At 38.3% G+C, this 13856-nt stretch overlaps 1 protein-coding gene across 5 annotated transcripts in view; it reads left to right on the forward strand.

The window, feature by feature from the left end:
• Dync1i1 (dynein cytoplasmic 1 intermediate chain 1) overlaps window positions 1-13856 on the forward strand; it is a 264774-nt gene that overhangs the window by 146383 nt on the left and 104535 nt on the right. For all 5 annotated transcript variants that reach the window (XM_048785965.1, XM_048785968.1, XM_048785966.1 and 2 more), the window contains 2 exons: window positions 6542-6704; window positions 9398-9497. In XM_048785965.1, the coding sequence (XP_048641922.1) occupies window positions 6542-6704; window positions 9398-9497 (263 nt within the window). The remainder of the gene's footprint in view (window positions 1-6541; window positions 6705-9397; window positions 9498-13856) is intronic.

The following is a 13856-nucleotide window of genomic DNA, read 5'->3' on the forward strand; positions in this document are numbered from 1 at the left end:
GAGTTTATTTGTCAGAGCTGACAAATAAAGGCCATCTCTCCAAAGATGGAAAGAGGCAACACAGGTTTGGGCTTTCCTGACTTTTATGGGGCAGGCTCAGGGATTAGAGCTAGGCAGTCCAAATGCAGGTGGTTGAGGGTGGGGTTGGTATGTGGGAGTGGTGAGCCTTTCTCAGAAACACCCTTGGGCAGGAAAGTGAAACTTTTTCTTAAGATGGGCTATCACTTAAGATGGCCATCCAGATGCTAACCAAGGGTCTTACACTATCTACTCCGCCAAACGACCTTTGAAGCATGTACTGTTATTATTCTTATTTTATAGATAGAGAACTAAGAAGCCAGGGGCTTAAAAACTTACCCAAGGATACACAATTTATAAGTGCTTGAGCCAAGATTGAGAGCTGATCCATTTTACCACAATGCCATTCTCATAGCATTTCCTTACAAATCCAGTTTTTTATTATTTTCAAACTCTCAGTCCACGGAGACTGAAGAGAATTTTGAAATTGTCATTCTTGCTGACTGATGGACAGTGATACCTGAGAATTGAATGTAGGTCAAAAGATCATTCCATATTCACAATCGAGTTTCTCAAATACTGAACAATATAATTCTAAAACCTCAATTGATTTGTAAATTTTAAAGGTGGCCCTGATTCTGGCAGAGCCTGTGGAGCATGGAGCATAGTCAGCACTGGGAACTTCTGAAGGAATACATGCATAATGCTCCATGCACTTCCTTCAATCCCTTGGGCTAGCAAGAGAAAATTTGTGTAGCCTGCCTGCATACTTATTGCAGATCACATCCCCTTACATTCAGATATTTGCTTAAATATCATATAGAGTTTAGTGAGACAAATTTTAATTGTTATAAATCACATCATATTCAAAATCATTTGAAATTGTATGTGTATGTGTTTAATTTTTTATATGCGTTTTATGCAGTTTCAGTTATCTAAAAAGCCAATGCAGGATAGTGATGGGGGGGGGGTGGAGTCTGGAACCTATATCCCCAGGATCAAGTGTTGGCTCTGCCACTTATTAGCTATATGATCACCACTAACTTATTTAGCTTAACTTCTCTTGGCCTCAGTTTCTCCATCTGGCAAGCAGAAATAATATCTACCTCCTAAGATATTTTATGAGGTTTAAAGGGGGTAGTATGAAACAATTTGGCACAAAATAAATGCTATAAAGAAGTTTGCCAAATTATCATTAGCAATCTTACCCTGTAGTTCCTGCATCTGAAACTGGGCTGTACCCCTGATGGGATTCCCTCTTTAGTCCAGTTCTCTGTGCACAACTTTGTCATAGTCCATAGCTTTGCAATGGGAGCCTGGTTACCTGGGCCCTTGTGAAATAAATGCAAAGTCCTTTCTACCTTTTGTAGAACTATTATTAAGTCTCCAATTCCTGTGCTTAGTCCCAGGTATCAACGAGGTATACTCAAGTTCTGGGGTGTGACTGAGGGCATGAAGAAGATTGAGCAATTTTAACAATAGCATCTACAGAGAGCACCACAGTTACTTTTTCTGAGACATTCTAAGTGGATTTGATGGAAGAGATTTCACATTTAAACTTCTACTAAAAACATTTTTTTAAAAGGCTGAAGAATAGAATATTATTATCACAGGTCAGCAAAGAACAAAATAAGTCAGGATCTATTAAAATGTATTCTTTTTCCTTTTGCAAAATACGCTTAAAACATACTGGATAATAAGGAGCCAGAGCAGTTTTTGTGGGTCTTGGCATGGATTCCCCACCCCCTCACCCCCACCCCTACTCCAAACCCAATCTCCAAATCATCTTCCCTGGCAAGGCAAAGCAACCTCCTTCTTAAGTTCCAAGCAAAAACACCCTTCAGTTTTAACTGTTACTCATGCTTCATGGAATTGATTAAAGTCATGCTAAAAGTCAAAAAGAAGTTTGTAAGGACATTTCCTGTTACTGCTGTGCTGTGTGCCTTATTCTCCATTAATGGCTTTTCTGCAAATTAGCACATAATGGGTTAAAAGCATGTTTATGTTGGCATCAAACTATCTGGCTTTTTTTTTTTTTTAAAGCAGAACAGTATTTTGCAAACTTTTAAAAGAATCTCTTGCAGATATAATCATGGCGCCATTTGCACGACTGCATTGTAGTCAGAGCTGTGTCAGCACTTCCAATATGAACCCTGCGTTTCAGGATTTATTATTCAGCCATAAAAATTTGCTCTGGGCTGAAACTTGACATACACAGTTTCAAACCAGGGAACACAATTTTGAGAGATCCATTTGGCATTTTATTTTGGAAGGAAGATTTTAAAAAGTGGTGAGAGGGATGTGGGAAAAATCAGTGCTCACTAGCTTTTGATATTTTTGCCCATGTAATATCAAAATGCATTAAACAGTAAAGAAATGTAGTTTGGATTTACTATTGTTATCACATAGAGTAGGAAATAAAACTGTAGGTACATTTTAGCTTTTCATCAACATTTAGGAAATTTCAACATGTTAGTGTCTGGGGTCTTCATGGATGTTTAGAGTTTTGGAACAGCAGAATCCAAAGCCTAACTCTTATAAATACAAATTAACTCATAAATTGCACATCAACTTCAGAGAAGGATGCCCTTCCTCATTAGTTTGATTTCCTTGCTGATGTTTATGAACTGGTTTTATTGTAAAATTCCCATTAGAGCCACCGTTTCTATTTAATCTGATGATTTTCCTGGGTTTATTTATTTATTTTTTAATCTTTTAGATATTCTGAAAAAAAAAATGCTTTTAAATGTAACCTTTTATATTGAAATGTAATGCTATGTCATTGAAACAAAGTAAGACATTTCTGAAGTAGATAATTCAAAAATAACTTTTTAAAATTGACTTTAAAAAATGAGTGCATTATGGTTACACATAAATGTGGAATTCGTTTGTGATATGCTCATACAAAACACAGCCTGGTTAATTTCACTCTGCTGTTCCTCCCCTTTCACATCCTTCTTACTCCATTGTTCTCCCTTCTATTGTCATGAGATTCCACCCCCCACTTAATCTAAAAATGAGATATTAAAGCATTCGATATAAGCTGTGAATTTCATTATTAACTTTATATTTTTATAGAGAAAAAAATTCCAAGAACCCTAGAAAAGACATGGAATATAGTAGGTAGGAATAATTAAAGAAAAACTGACAAAGCACACATTTGAAAATTATTTTGTCATTTGGATTATATTTAAGTCATATCTATATATTCTATTTTTCATAAAGAGTTTTTATAGGCACTTTATTTTTTTAAAGAGAGAAAGAGAGAGAATTTTAATATTTATTTTTTAGTTATCGGCGGACACAACATCTTTTTGTTTGTATGTGGTGCTGAGGATCGAACCCTGGCCGCACGCATGCCAGGCAAGCACGCTACCGCTTGAGCCACATCCCCAGCCTCTTTATAAGCACTTTAAATGCATGAAGTGTTGTTAACTATCAGATCTTGAAAGAAATATTCCATGTTTGGGTTGTAAAATAAAACAAACAAACCAACCCTGTTATAATAGCACTTTCTGCTTAAATTATAAGAAAAATAAAATATTTGCCCATGTTTTGTTCTGGTATGCCTTTTGCTATTAAATTAATTTCTACCTTTTCATAAGGTGAGCTTGTTGAAAATAATTAATTAGGTTTCAGAAATAGGGAAAAGCTGAAGAAACAGATATTTCAGGGTGAATTTGGGGTCCATCCTAGAGTAAAATAATTTATTCTTTTTGTCTATGCCTGTATTTTGCACTTTGCGGATTTTTTTTTAATGCCTAGAGAGGTTTGCTTTTTGAATGCACCTTTTAGTTGTGATTCCTGGATACTTCATTATGTTTTCATTATATTGTAATAACACTTATCAATTTAAAGATTTGGAAGTAATGGGAGGTTTTTCATCAAAAATGACTATGGCCCTATTGAATTCATAAGTTGAACATTGTTTATGACTTTTAAAGAGTACTCATCTGCACATGCATATTATTATTTTGTGCAAAATAAATGCCAGTTGATCTCTTTCAGACATCAAAGCTTAATATAAAGTATATCCTTTGTTTTGCTTCAGTAGGAATTTAATTTCAGGCCAAATATTGTATTGTCAAGCATACTATCTGGAGAGGCTACTGCTTCAGCTACCTGAGCTTGGCCTCTGCGAGTACACTTTGATCAGCCATTTATGTTTCTCTTAGAGGAGAGGTTGTATGTCTTGAAAGCTGAGATCAAAGTGACAATAAGCTACAGAGAAGAAAAATTACACAGATGCTATTTTTTTATTCAAGATAATGGACCTGTAAGGAAAGATCCAGGTGAAATAGAAGTGGCTCAAAAAGATAAACAGAGACTGGAAAGATTTTTTTATATCACAAAAAAAAAAAAAGGAATGGAAGGGGAAAGTTCCTATATCTTTGCTTATATCAAGTGTATCTCAAGTCATCCATTAAGAGTGGCCAATACTGAGTGAATCTTTCTAAATAGGACCCTCTTCTTGGCCCATCCTATCCTTGTTTAGTGACACTTCTTTATTTGTTTAATAGAATGAGCCAACAAATTGAACAGAGCATTTTGTAAGGTATTTTCCCCCTTTGGCTGTGTTACATTTAGTAGTTTAATGGTATTCTGGAGATAATTTAAATGCCTCAAAGGGGTTTAAGGAAGTAGACTAGTAAGTTACTGCTTGATTACTAGTTATTGAAAGCATAATTATTTGCCTAGAATATTTATCTTTAACCCTTAAACCAGCCAGAATTAAAGTCTAGGTATCATTCTATCTCCATTGTACAGATAAAACAGCTGCCCAGAGAGCTTCAATTTATGGATTAAAGAATCAAAGCTAGCAAATGGCAGAGGAGATGTTTGGTTCTAGCTTGGTTTTGTAGAATTCTTCATGTTATTAATAGCCTCCATAGATTCCCCCAACTCCTAGCCAAAGTCTAAATCTACATGTTGCCAATGTCACCATTCTCAAACTGATCTCTGGGCAACACTACACAGCAAAAGTTAATGGGGATTTTGGACAGTCCCAGTACACATGGGAAATTTTATGGCTCTGGAGAATTATTTCTGTCTAGGACTGCTAAAAACTATGGAGTGGATTTTGTTTGGAGGTCTCTGACGTAGCTGAGGAATCATGTTTTGCCATGATACTATCTGGACAGCATTTCTTAAACTGTGAACCAAACTACATCAGGATCATTCTAGTTTCTTGAAAAAACAGATTCTCAGTTCCTTCCAGATTCTCTATATCATGCTGTCTGACAGAGATGAGGAAGCCAAAAGAGGAAAGATGTTATGAAAATTAAAGACTTGAGATCACTGTCATGACAATGCAAAAAAAGGGGGGGGCTTCTTCATCATTCAGATTTCTTAGGACAGGGGCTTTGAAAAACCAATAGTCAAATCAGATAGCACCTCTATAAAATATTATGCTGCCAGTGACTGTACTTAATAGAATCCTCTGACAACCAGGTAGAAACTGGTCCTGGTTATTGGTGGTGGTGGGGTGGGTGGGGCGTGACTGTGGATGTGTTTGGGTAACTCTGAAGGGATGAGATTCCACCTTGGAGCCCAACTATGATTTTAATACCTGCCTCTCCTGTAAAATAAGCTTCTATGCTACTGAGGAGTAAGCAGTGTTCAATGAAGCCTCTCTGCTGGAGTGCTGAGGTGGGGTTCCTGAGCCACTCTGAAGTTTGGGCTGACAGTATCTACCCTTGAGGGTTTTTCAGTCTGGGAGAATTCCTAATCCTTTCCCTACAGTTTTATGCAAAACCTGCCACCAATAAATGGTTTATATAACCATACTTGTGACTCTGAGGTGAGCTAATTTTTAGACCCTGTGACATACCGCTAGCTATGTCATTTCTCTGGCTCATTTTTTTTATCATCAAATTTAGCTTAATAAAATTAATCACGCTAAAAACAACAGGAATAAAAACAATTGTGGATGTTTTATAGAAGTGTTTATTTGCTCCATATTTAAAGGCAGAAGATATCTTGGGTGACAACAGGTTTGGAAAGAGATGTTTCAGCTTTAAACAGAGCTGTGTAACAATGTTTGCCTTAGTAACAAGCTATGCAAAAGAAAGTGAGTTCACCCAGTAGAAAGAGGAAAGTTATAATCTGGATCATAACCATAGATGGTTCCTAATTATTTAATATGTGTGGCTTTATAATAGTATCTAATATATGTAATTTTATAAATTTCTTTCATGCTATACTTGAGCTGTTTTTCAAGTTCATTTCCAAAGAAAATAACATTTAGAACTGATTGTTAAAAACATGCTAATCTGTTCTCATTTGTAATCATTTTCAATTCTTCAAAACAGTAATTAGGCCAGAGATGAAATCTTTTTGTGGGAATTTCTGCAAAAGCCTTTGCTGTGAATTTAAGAATGATCTAGAATTCATATTAACAATGGTTCATTTCACTGTGTCTTACTACTCCCTGATGAGCAGTCTCTTTCAAAAGTTGGATTTCTCTGGAAAATCTTTTAATTGTCCTTTTTTTCTTTCCTAATCATCTCTTTTACACAAAAAGCCCCTCCAAGGGAGCTGACAGAGGAAGAAAAGCAGCAGATCCTGCATTCAGAAGAATTCCTCATCTTTTTTGATCGAACAATACGGGTCATTGAAAGAGCCTTGGCTGAAGACTCTGACATCTTTTTTGACTACAGTGGTCGAGAGTTAGAAGAAAAAGATGGGTTAGTCTCTTGTGTGCATTTTTAAAATAGAGTGTGTTCTGTTATTTGTTGAGCTGGGGATTTTGCTGTTTTCAATGTTGCTGTTTTAAGAGGCAGGGCCTTTCTGGGTGCAGTGGTGCATGCCTGTAATCCCAGCAGCTAGGGAGGTTGAGGCAGGAGGATCATGAGTTCAAAGCCAGCCTCAGCCAACAATGAAGCTCTAAGCAACTCAGTGAGGCCCTGTCTCTAAATAAAATACAAAATAGGGCTGGGGATATGGCTCAGTGGTCAAGTGCCCCTGAGTTCAATCCCCGGTACCCCTTCGCCCAAATTATACTAACAGGAACTTAGGCTGCTTTTGATAAAAGCAATACCTCTTCATTCAGACCTGCAGATGCCCANAAAAAAAAAAAAAAAAAAAAAGGCAGGGCATTGCTATTTCACGTAGGCTAGAAGGAACTCCTGGGCTCAAGAATCCTCCTGTCTCAGTCTCCCATGTGTTGGGACTACAGGCATGCACTTCCATGCCTAGCTTTGTCGGTTGATTTTAAATCCACTTATGTATTGACTAGGCAACTTCATATATAAAAAATCAGAGGTGGGTGAAATTCCAGGACTGATCTTGCCGAACAGCTTTGACTATGAGCTTTGATTATAAACTTCTGTCTTAAAGTTTCCCTGTAATTATCATGTGCCTCTGTAAAATGTTTTTAAACTTGGCATCTTGAGAACAGTCAGGTGAAAGAGACAGGCAGAGTCACATATATTGTACTTTAAGAAAACATTCTTATGATGGCAAAAGGAGATTTGTATTGTATCTACTAGATCTATTTCTTGATGTCTAAGCAAACAGGAAGCTGAAGAACATAAACATGAGATATAAAAGGACTTAACTGATGTGGGAGACAATAAAGGTACTGGAAAATTTTTCTTCTTTTTGGTCCTGTAAGATGATGCATATGTTTGTGCATTTTTAGAAACACATATGACAAGGAGGTATTTACAGATAAAAATGAAAAACCACCACAACAACTAATCAATAAAAGCAAGGGGCCCCAAATGCCTTTCTCTGTTATGTAGTGTGTGTGTTAGAAAATGTAATGGCTGTCAACTGTCATTATAGGATAGCAGGAAACACTTTATAAGCCTTATAAGAAATAGACATAGGGTCACAAGTTTAAAGCCATCCTCAGCAACTTAGTGAGGCCCTAAGCAATTTAGCAAAAGCTTGTCTCTAAATAAAAAGGGCTGGGGATGTAGCTCAGTGGTTAAGCACCCTTGAGTTCAATTCCTGGTCTCAAAAAAAAAAAAAATAGATATAGCTGCTTTTTTTTATAAACTGCAGATTTCTTTTATCTAAAAACAATATGTGAAAGTAGGCTTACTTGCCTTTTTTATCAGACATGATTTTTCACTATTTCTAATTTCAAATGCATTCTTAAAGGACAACATCATACCATCATTGAGGATGCTCAAAGAAATGTAGCAAAGGCTTAGAGAACAATTTCAAAAGGGAATTATAAGAATGTTCTCAATAGCTGGAAGCATCTTTAGATTACTTTGTTGAGACAATAATATTTTAAACATATATATATACATATATATTCTGCAATTATTATTATTTATAATAAAAAATCCATTATTTATGGCTCAATTGATTTTGTTTGTCCTATTCCTCCAAGTGCCTGGCCAAGCATTATGCTGGTTTCCTGGAAGGATCTGAATGTAGGCACCCCTTTCCTGGATGTGCAGTGGTGGAGCTGAGGAAGGGTTACCAGGGGAAATAAACATCATTATAGGTCAACCAGTTAGAGCCCAGATAATTATTCTGGAGCCAGGTCACCCAGACTGAGCAAGCACTATCTAGGATAAACAATGCAAGGTGCAGTCCAAAGGGGGGGCGGGTGGGAATAAACGAAGAAAGGTGAATGTAAGAGAATTTCTGAATCAAAACTTATGCAACTTCGGCAGCTTCTTGTGCAGATCCAGTAGCTGCTGGTGCAGAACAGGCATTACTCAATTTAAGTTTTCAGCCTTGTGGAGCAACTGTATGAACAGCACAGGGTTATTCAAAGGAGGTGTTAGGGCCAGTTGTCAGTCAGCTGAGTAAACACTGGCCAAAGTGCCATCCTTCCAGACCGAAATGCTGTTTTGGTCCATGGCAAGAATAGTAAGCATCTGAACACATCTGGTGAATCCTCCACTCTCCACCATGCCTATTTCCTGCCAGAAATTATAACTATTGAGCAAGAAGGAAGTTAGCAGAGCCAGTTGGGGTTTCCAGGAAGATAAAACATGCATATCCTTTCTAAGCCAATGATAGATAAGATGGTATTGATATCAAAGAATTTCCTTCTGGGCTATGCTCCCTTAATAGCAAGGAGATTTCTAATAAACCCTGCTTCTGGCTAGAACCACTTAGGGACAGGAAAATACTCCAGGACAGGTCAAGAGGAAACCTGAAACAAAATTGAGATCTCATATGAGGGTTAGAACAATGTGTGGGCTGGATTGTAAAGAGCTTTTTAGAAAGGAGACCACGTTCAGTTCATTTGTTTATGACCAGAGTTTGTGGTCTAGATTGGTGTTTGGGCTTCAGAGAATATTTACGTGCTTTGCCTATGCCATGTCTTCACTGTTTTACTATGAGTTGGGTAGAAATGAAGCTCTGTTCTGAAGCATCCTATTTACCTCCATTGTTTAAACCCTTCTAGGGATGTTCAGGCTGGAGCCAATCTATCTTTCAATCGTCAGTTCTACGATGAGCATTGGTCCAAGCATCGAGTGGTCACTTGTATGGATTGGTCTCTTCAGGTAAGAATTATTGCTGGCATGGACAACCTGGGCTTGTACCTACTCATGATATTTGTATAAAAAGTAGGAGAGGTTTATTCCTGTGTTTTGGGTATGTTTGCCAATCTACAATTTTCTCTATGCCTGTTGACTTTACTGAGGTTTTCATTTTCATTCTCCATTTAGTTATTTGTCTGTATTGAGTAGTCACACAGACAGGAGCTGGACCATGAACCTGCTTTCATGAAGGTCACCACTGATTTCCTACTTTTCAAATCCTGTGGATATTTGTAAGCTTTCATTCTGCTTTAACATCTCTCCATCAAACAGCTGAGCAGACTTCCCTGTACTTACAGAAACAATCTCCCTCCATCGATTTCTCTTTGCTCAAATCTCCTGTCTTCTAGCTGCTCTCCACCTTCTTCAAGACTTCTTTGGATACACGCTCAGCCTCTACCCTTCTTCTCCACCTGCTGTCTGGAGAGGTCTTTTCCACTGCAATAGACTCAACTACAGTATAATGTCCCACCCAATCCCCCTCCTGAATTCCACTTTATCCATCAGATAGAACCACTCAGGTGTCCCATTGAATTTTAAACTTAGTATTAACTCATTATTCCCATAATTTCTGAAATCCACTTTTGCCTTGTATATTATCTCTGTTAAAGGCATTACCGTATACCCACTTCCATCAACACTACAGACTCCTCTCCTTTGTCATTCAGACCAGTCTGTCTTCTAGATTCTTCATTTTCCCACTCAGATATTCATCATGTTACACCTGTACTATTTTTTAACTTACTAACTCTATTTCCTACCTCTATTCTTTTCCACTCACAGTGTTCCCTCCAGACATCTAACCAAATGATATTTCTTTTTTCTTTTCCTAGTTAATTACACATGACAGCAGAATGCATTTCATTTCATTGTACACAAATGGAGCACAACCTTTCATTTCTCTGGTGGTACATGATTTAGAGTCACACCATTTGTGCAATCATACATGTACCTAGGGTAATGATATCCATCTCATTCCACCATCTTACCTACCCCCATGTCCCCTCCCCTATTCTCCAAGTGATATTTCTAAAATTAAAATCTAGTCACTTTAGCCCCTAGATTAAATCTCCTCCTTGGCTATAGAAAGAAAGTCTAAACTCATAGTGTGGCATTTAAAATGAAAGCAGACAAAAATTTACCAAAAATTGATATGGTGAATGTGCAACTCACCCAGGGGGCAACATACAGAGCACCATAACCAGGATTGAGCAGATAAGTAATGTACACAAAGGCACTGAGCCTTGCTGTGGTGAGGTCAGAATTTGAATCCGGTGATCTGATCCCTGAGCTCATGTTCTCAACAACACATGACACCATAGTAGTGAGGGAAGCAGAATGATTAGGCCCAGGCTTTCACATGCAGCACAATTTCTGCTTTCTTGTAGGCTATGCTTTGATTGGAAGCAACAACCAGCTACCTTGTAATTTGTGTGTCTTAGATGCTAAGCACTGCACCAACTGCTTTGAAGGCTTTATCTTATCTCCCCCTTATAATAACCATAGGAGGCAGTCTTTATTAATATTTTCATGTTACAGTTGAAGAAAAAATGCCTCAGCAAAGCCGAGTAACTTGCTGAAGATCACTCAGCTAGGAAGAAGTAGAATCAGGGTTTAAACACAAACTTTTGCAACGCTAAGGTGTATATATTCCTGGAAAAGGGTTTCCTCTAAATCTGAAACCAAGAGATCTTGTAGGTACTGAAGATGTGGAGTGGGTAGCAGGTATGCTCAGAGTTCAGTTGAGGTTGGGCTGTCTCTCTGGTCAGGCTTCTTGGAAGTCTGGGAGTGAGGTAAATGGAGATGGGGGATGCGGCATGTGATCTAGGCAGAAGAGTAAAAGGGATGATAGAAGAATCCTGCTTGATCCTTTTGGAGAACTGAAAGGAGTTTGATCCCTACAATGGGACTGTCATCAGTCACCAAGCAGGTGAGGGCTTCCTCCTTTTGAATCCCCTTTTACTTCCAAACAGCAAAGCACCCAGAGCGTGATCATGCAAAGATTAAGACAAGCAGGGTTTGCCCAACCTCCTTCTGCCTGTGTGTGTCAGTCTGCTCACAGATCATGCGTGGGGCGTTCATATGCACAGTTCGTTTCCACGCCCGAGGAAACACTTAGCTTGACTTGTTCACTTATTCAGGGTTTAGAAATCACACAAGAACCTTATCTGACATGTTGCTCAGCAAAGGTAACTGCTAACATGTTCCTGGACAGCTGATGATGCTCCCTGTGGGGGTGTCGGGGCCAGCAACAGTGAGGCTGGTCCTTGCCCTGCTTCAGTGTGTGAAGGGATCAGTTGCCCACGGGTTTGTTTCCATACAATGTCCTGAATAATTTTTGTGTTGGAGAAAGTAAAACTGAAAAGGGAAAAAACTCCATCATGGAGAGACTACATTTATTTTTGTCTTGTTTCTGTGTAACCTACCCACCTATGCTGTGAGAAAGGTTTACAATTTTTTTTTTAATGTATTTTTATAGAGGGTTAAGTAAAAGGAACTGGAACCGCCAGATCCTGCCTCACAACACTTTTATGGCATTCAAAGAACCAACCAAGTTTACATGCTTATGGGATGAGGGTCTTAATGGATCTAGATCTAACTCAATGATGTTAAGAAAGAAAAGGCTGAGAGCAGTGGCGCATTCTTGTAATCCCAGCAGCTTGGCAGGAATCTGAGGCAGGAGGATCGCAAGTTCAAAGCCAGCCTCAGCAACTTAGTGAGACCCTGTCTCAAAATAAAAAGTAAAAAGGGATGGGGATATGGCTCAGTGTTTAAGTGCCTTGGGTTCAATCCCTGGTTTAAAAGAGGAGAAGTAGAAAGAGAAGGAGGAGGAGAAGGGGTGGGAGAAAGGAACAAAGGAAGGAAGGAAGGAAGGAAGGAAGGAAGAAAAAGGAAAAGGATGAAACAGTCTCAGGGCCTGATGGTGGCAGATCCACCTAGAATGGTTTTCTGAGTAGAACAGAATTAAACTGAGGATAGAAAAAAGAAACTCAAGTTCTTTGTAGCTTTGCTTCAATCCCCTGGACTTCTTAAAAATAACACTTTAACTTTCCAATATTTACAAAATATTACCTAAACATTATTGCCTCAAAGAAATTTGGGCACTTGGGGAATTATTTCAACTCTGTCATTCACTGAACATTATTTAGCATAATGGGTCAATAGTGCTATCCATATACCACATCACAGATTTTCCAGATGTGTACAAAAGTAGACTTGTGGTCTTGCTTTCACCATACATACTCCTCTCACATGTAAATCGCATCTTCCAATCCTGTAGTCATCTAAGATACAAACGTGAGCGATCTTTGAAAGTTCATGCAGTTGCTAAATCCAATCAGATTTACAGTGGCAAAAGATTCCTGGTGATACTCTATTATCAGGTGAATTTCACAAGAACTTTATATTACTCTTTTTGCTTCTTCCTTTTAGCCTTTTTAAATTTTATTTATTTATTTTTTATTTTTTTTTTTGATACCAAGGATTGACCCAGGGGTACCACATCCTCATCCCTCTTTATTTTTTACTTTGAGACAGGGTCTCATTAATTCGCTTAGGGCCTTGCTAAATTGCTGAGGCTGGCTTTGAGCTTGAGGTCCTCCCACCTCAGCCTCCAGAGCAGCTGGGATTATAGGCAGGCGCCCCTGTGCCTAACCCTTTACTTCTTTCCTATATTAAAAATTGGTCTCCCTAAACCAGGCCCAGTGATGCACACCTGTAACCCCAGTGGCTCTAGAGGCTGAGACAGAAGGATCACGAGTTTCAAAGCCAGCCTCAGCAATGACGAGGTGCTAAGAAACTCAGTGAGACCTTGTCTCTAAATAAAATACAAAATAGGGCTGGGGATGTGGCTCAGTGGTTGAGTACCTCTGAGCTCAATCCCTGGTACAAAAAAAAAAAATTGGTCTCCCTACTTCTAGACTCTACACAGTAGAGTCAATTTAAGTACTTTGATCAGATTAATCTTTGTAAAGATTACCTGTATACTCTATATCACTTGGGTAAATTGTCTAACTTCCCTTGGCTAATATTTTTCTCATCCATGAAATCATGATAATACTTAGCTCATATTCTTGTTCTAAGTATTAAATGAGCTGCTGTATCTAAAGGACTGAGAATTTTAAAAGTGTATTTAGTGCAAAAGAAGTACTCAATTAGCATGACATAGTAGTGAGTGTAGTAGCAGCAGTGGTGTTAGTAGTTGCAGACTGTGACTCCTTTGCCCCCATTTCCCAGAGTAAAATAGAAAATTGTCCACCAATACTCAGTGACTTCTGAGATAATACCCCAGGCACTTCCTGCCCTTTCTTCTATTGCACCTCT

This window comes from Marmota marmota, unplaced genomic scaffold, assembly GCF_001458135.2.
Source record: "Marmota marmota marmota unplaced genomic scaffold, marMar, whole genome shotgun sequence".
NCBI lineage: Eukaryota > Metazoa > Chordata > Mammalia > Rodentia > Sciuridae > Marmota > Marmota marmota.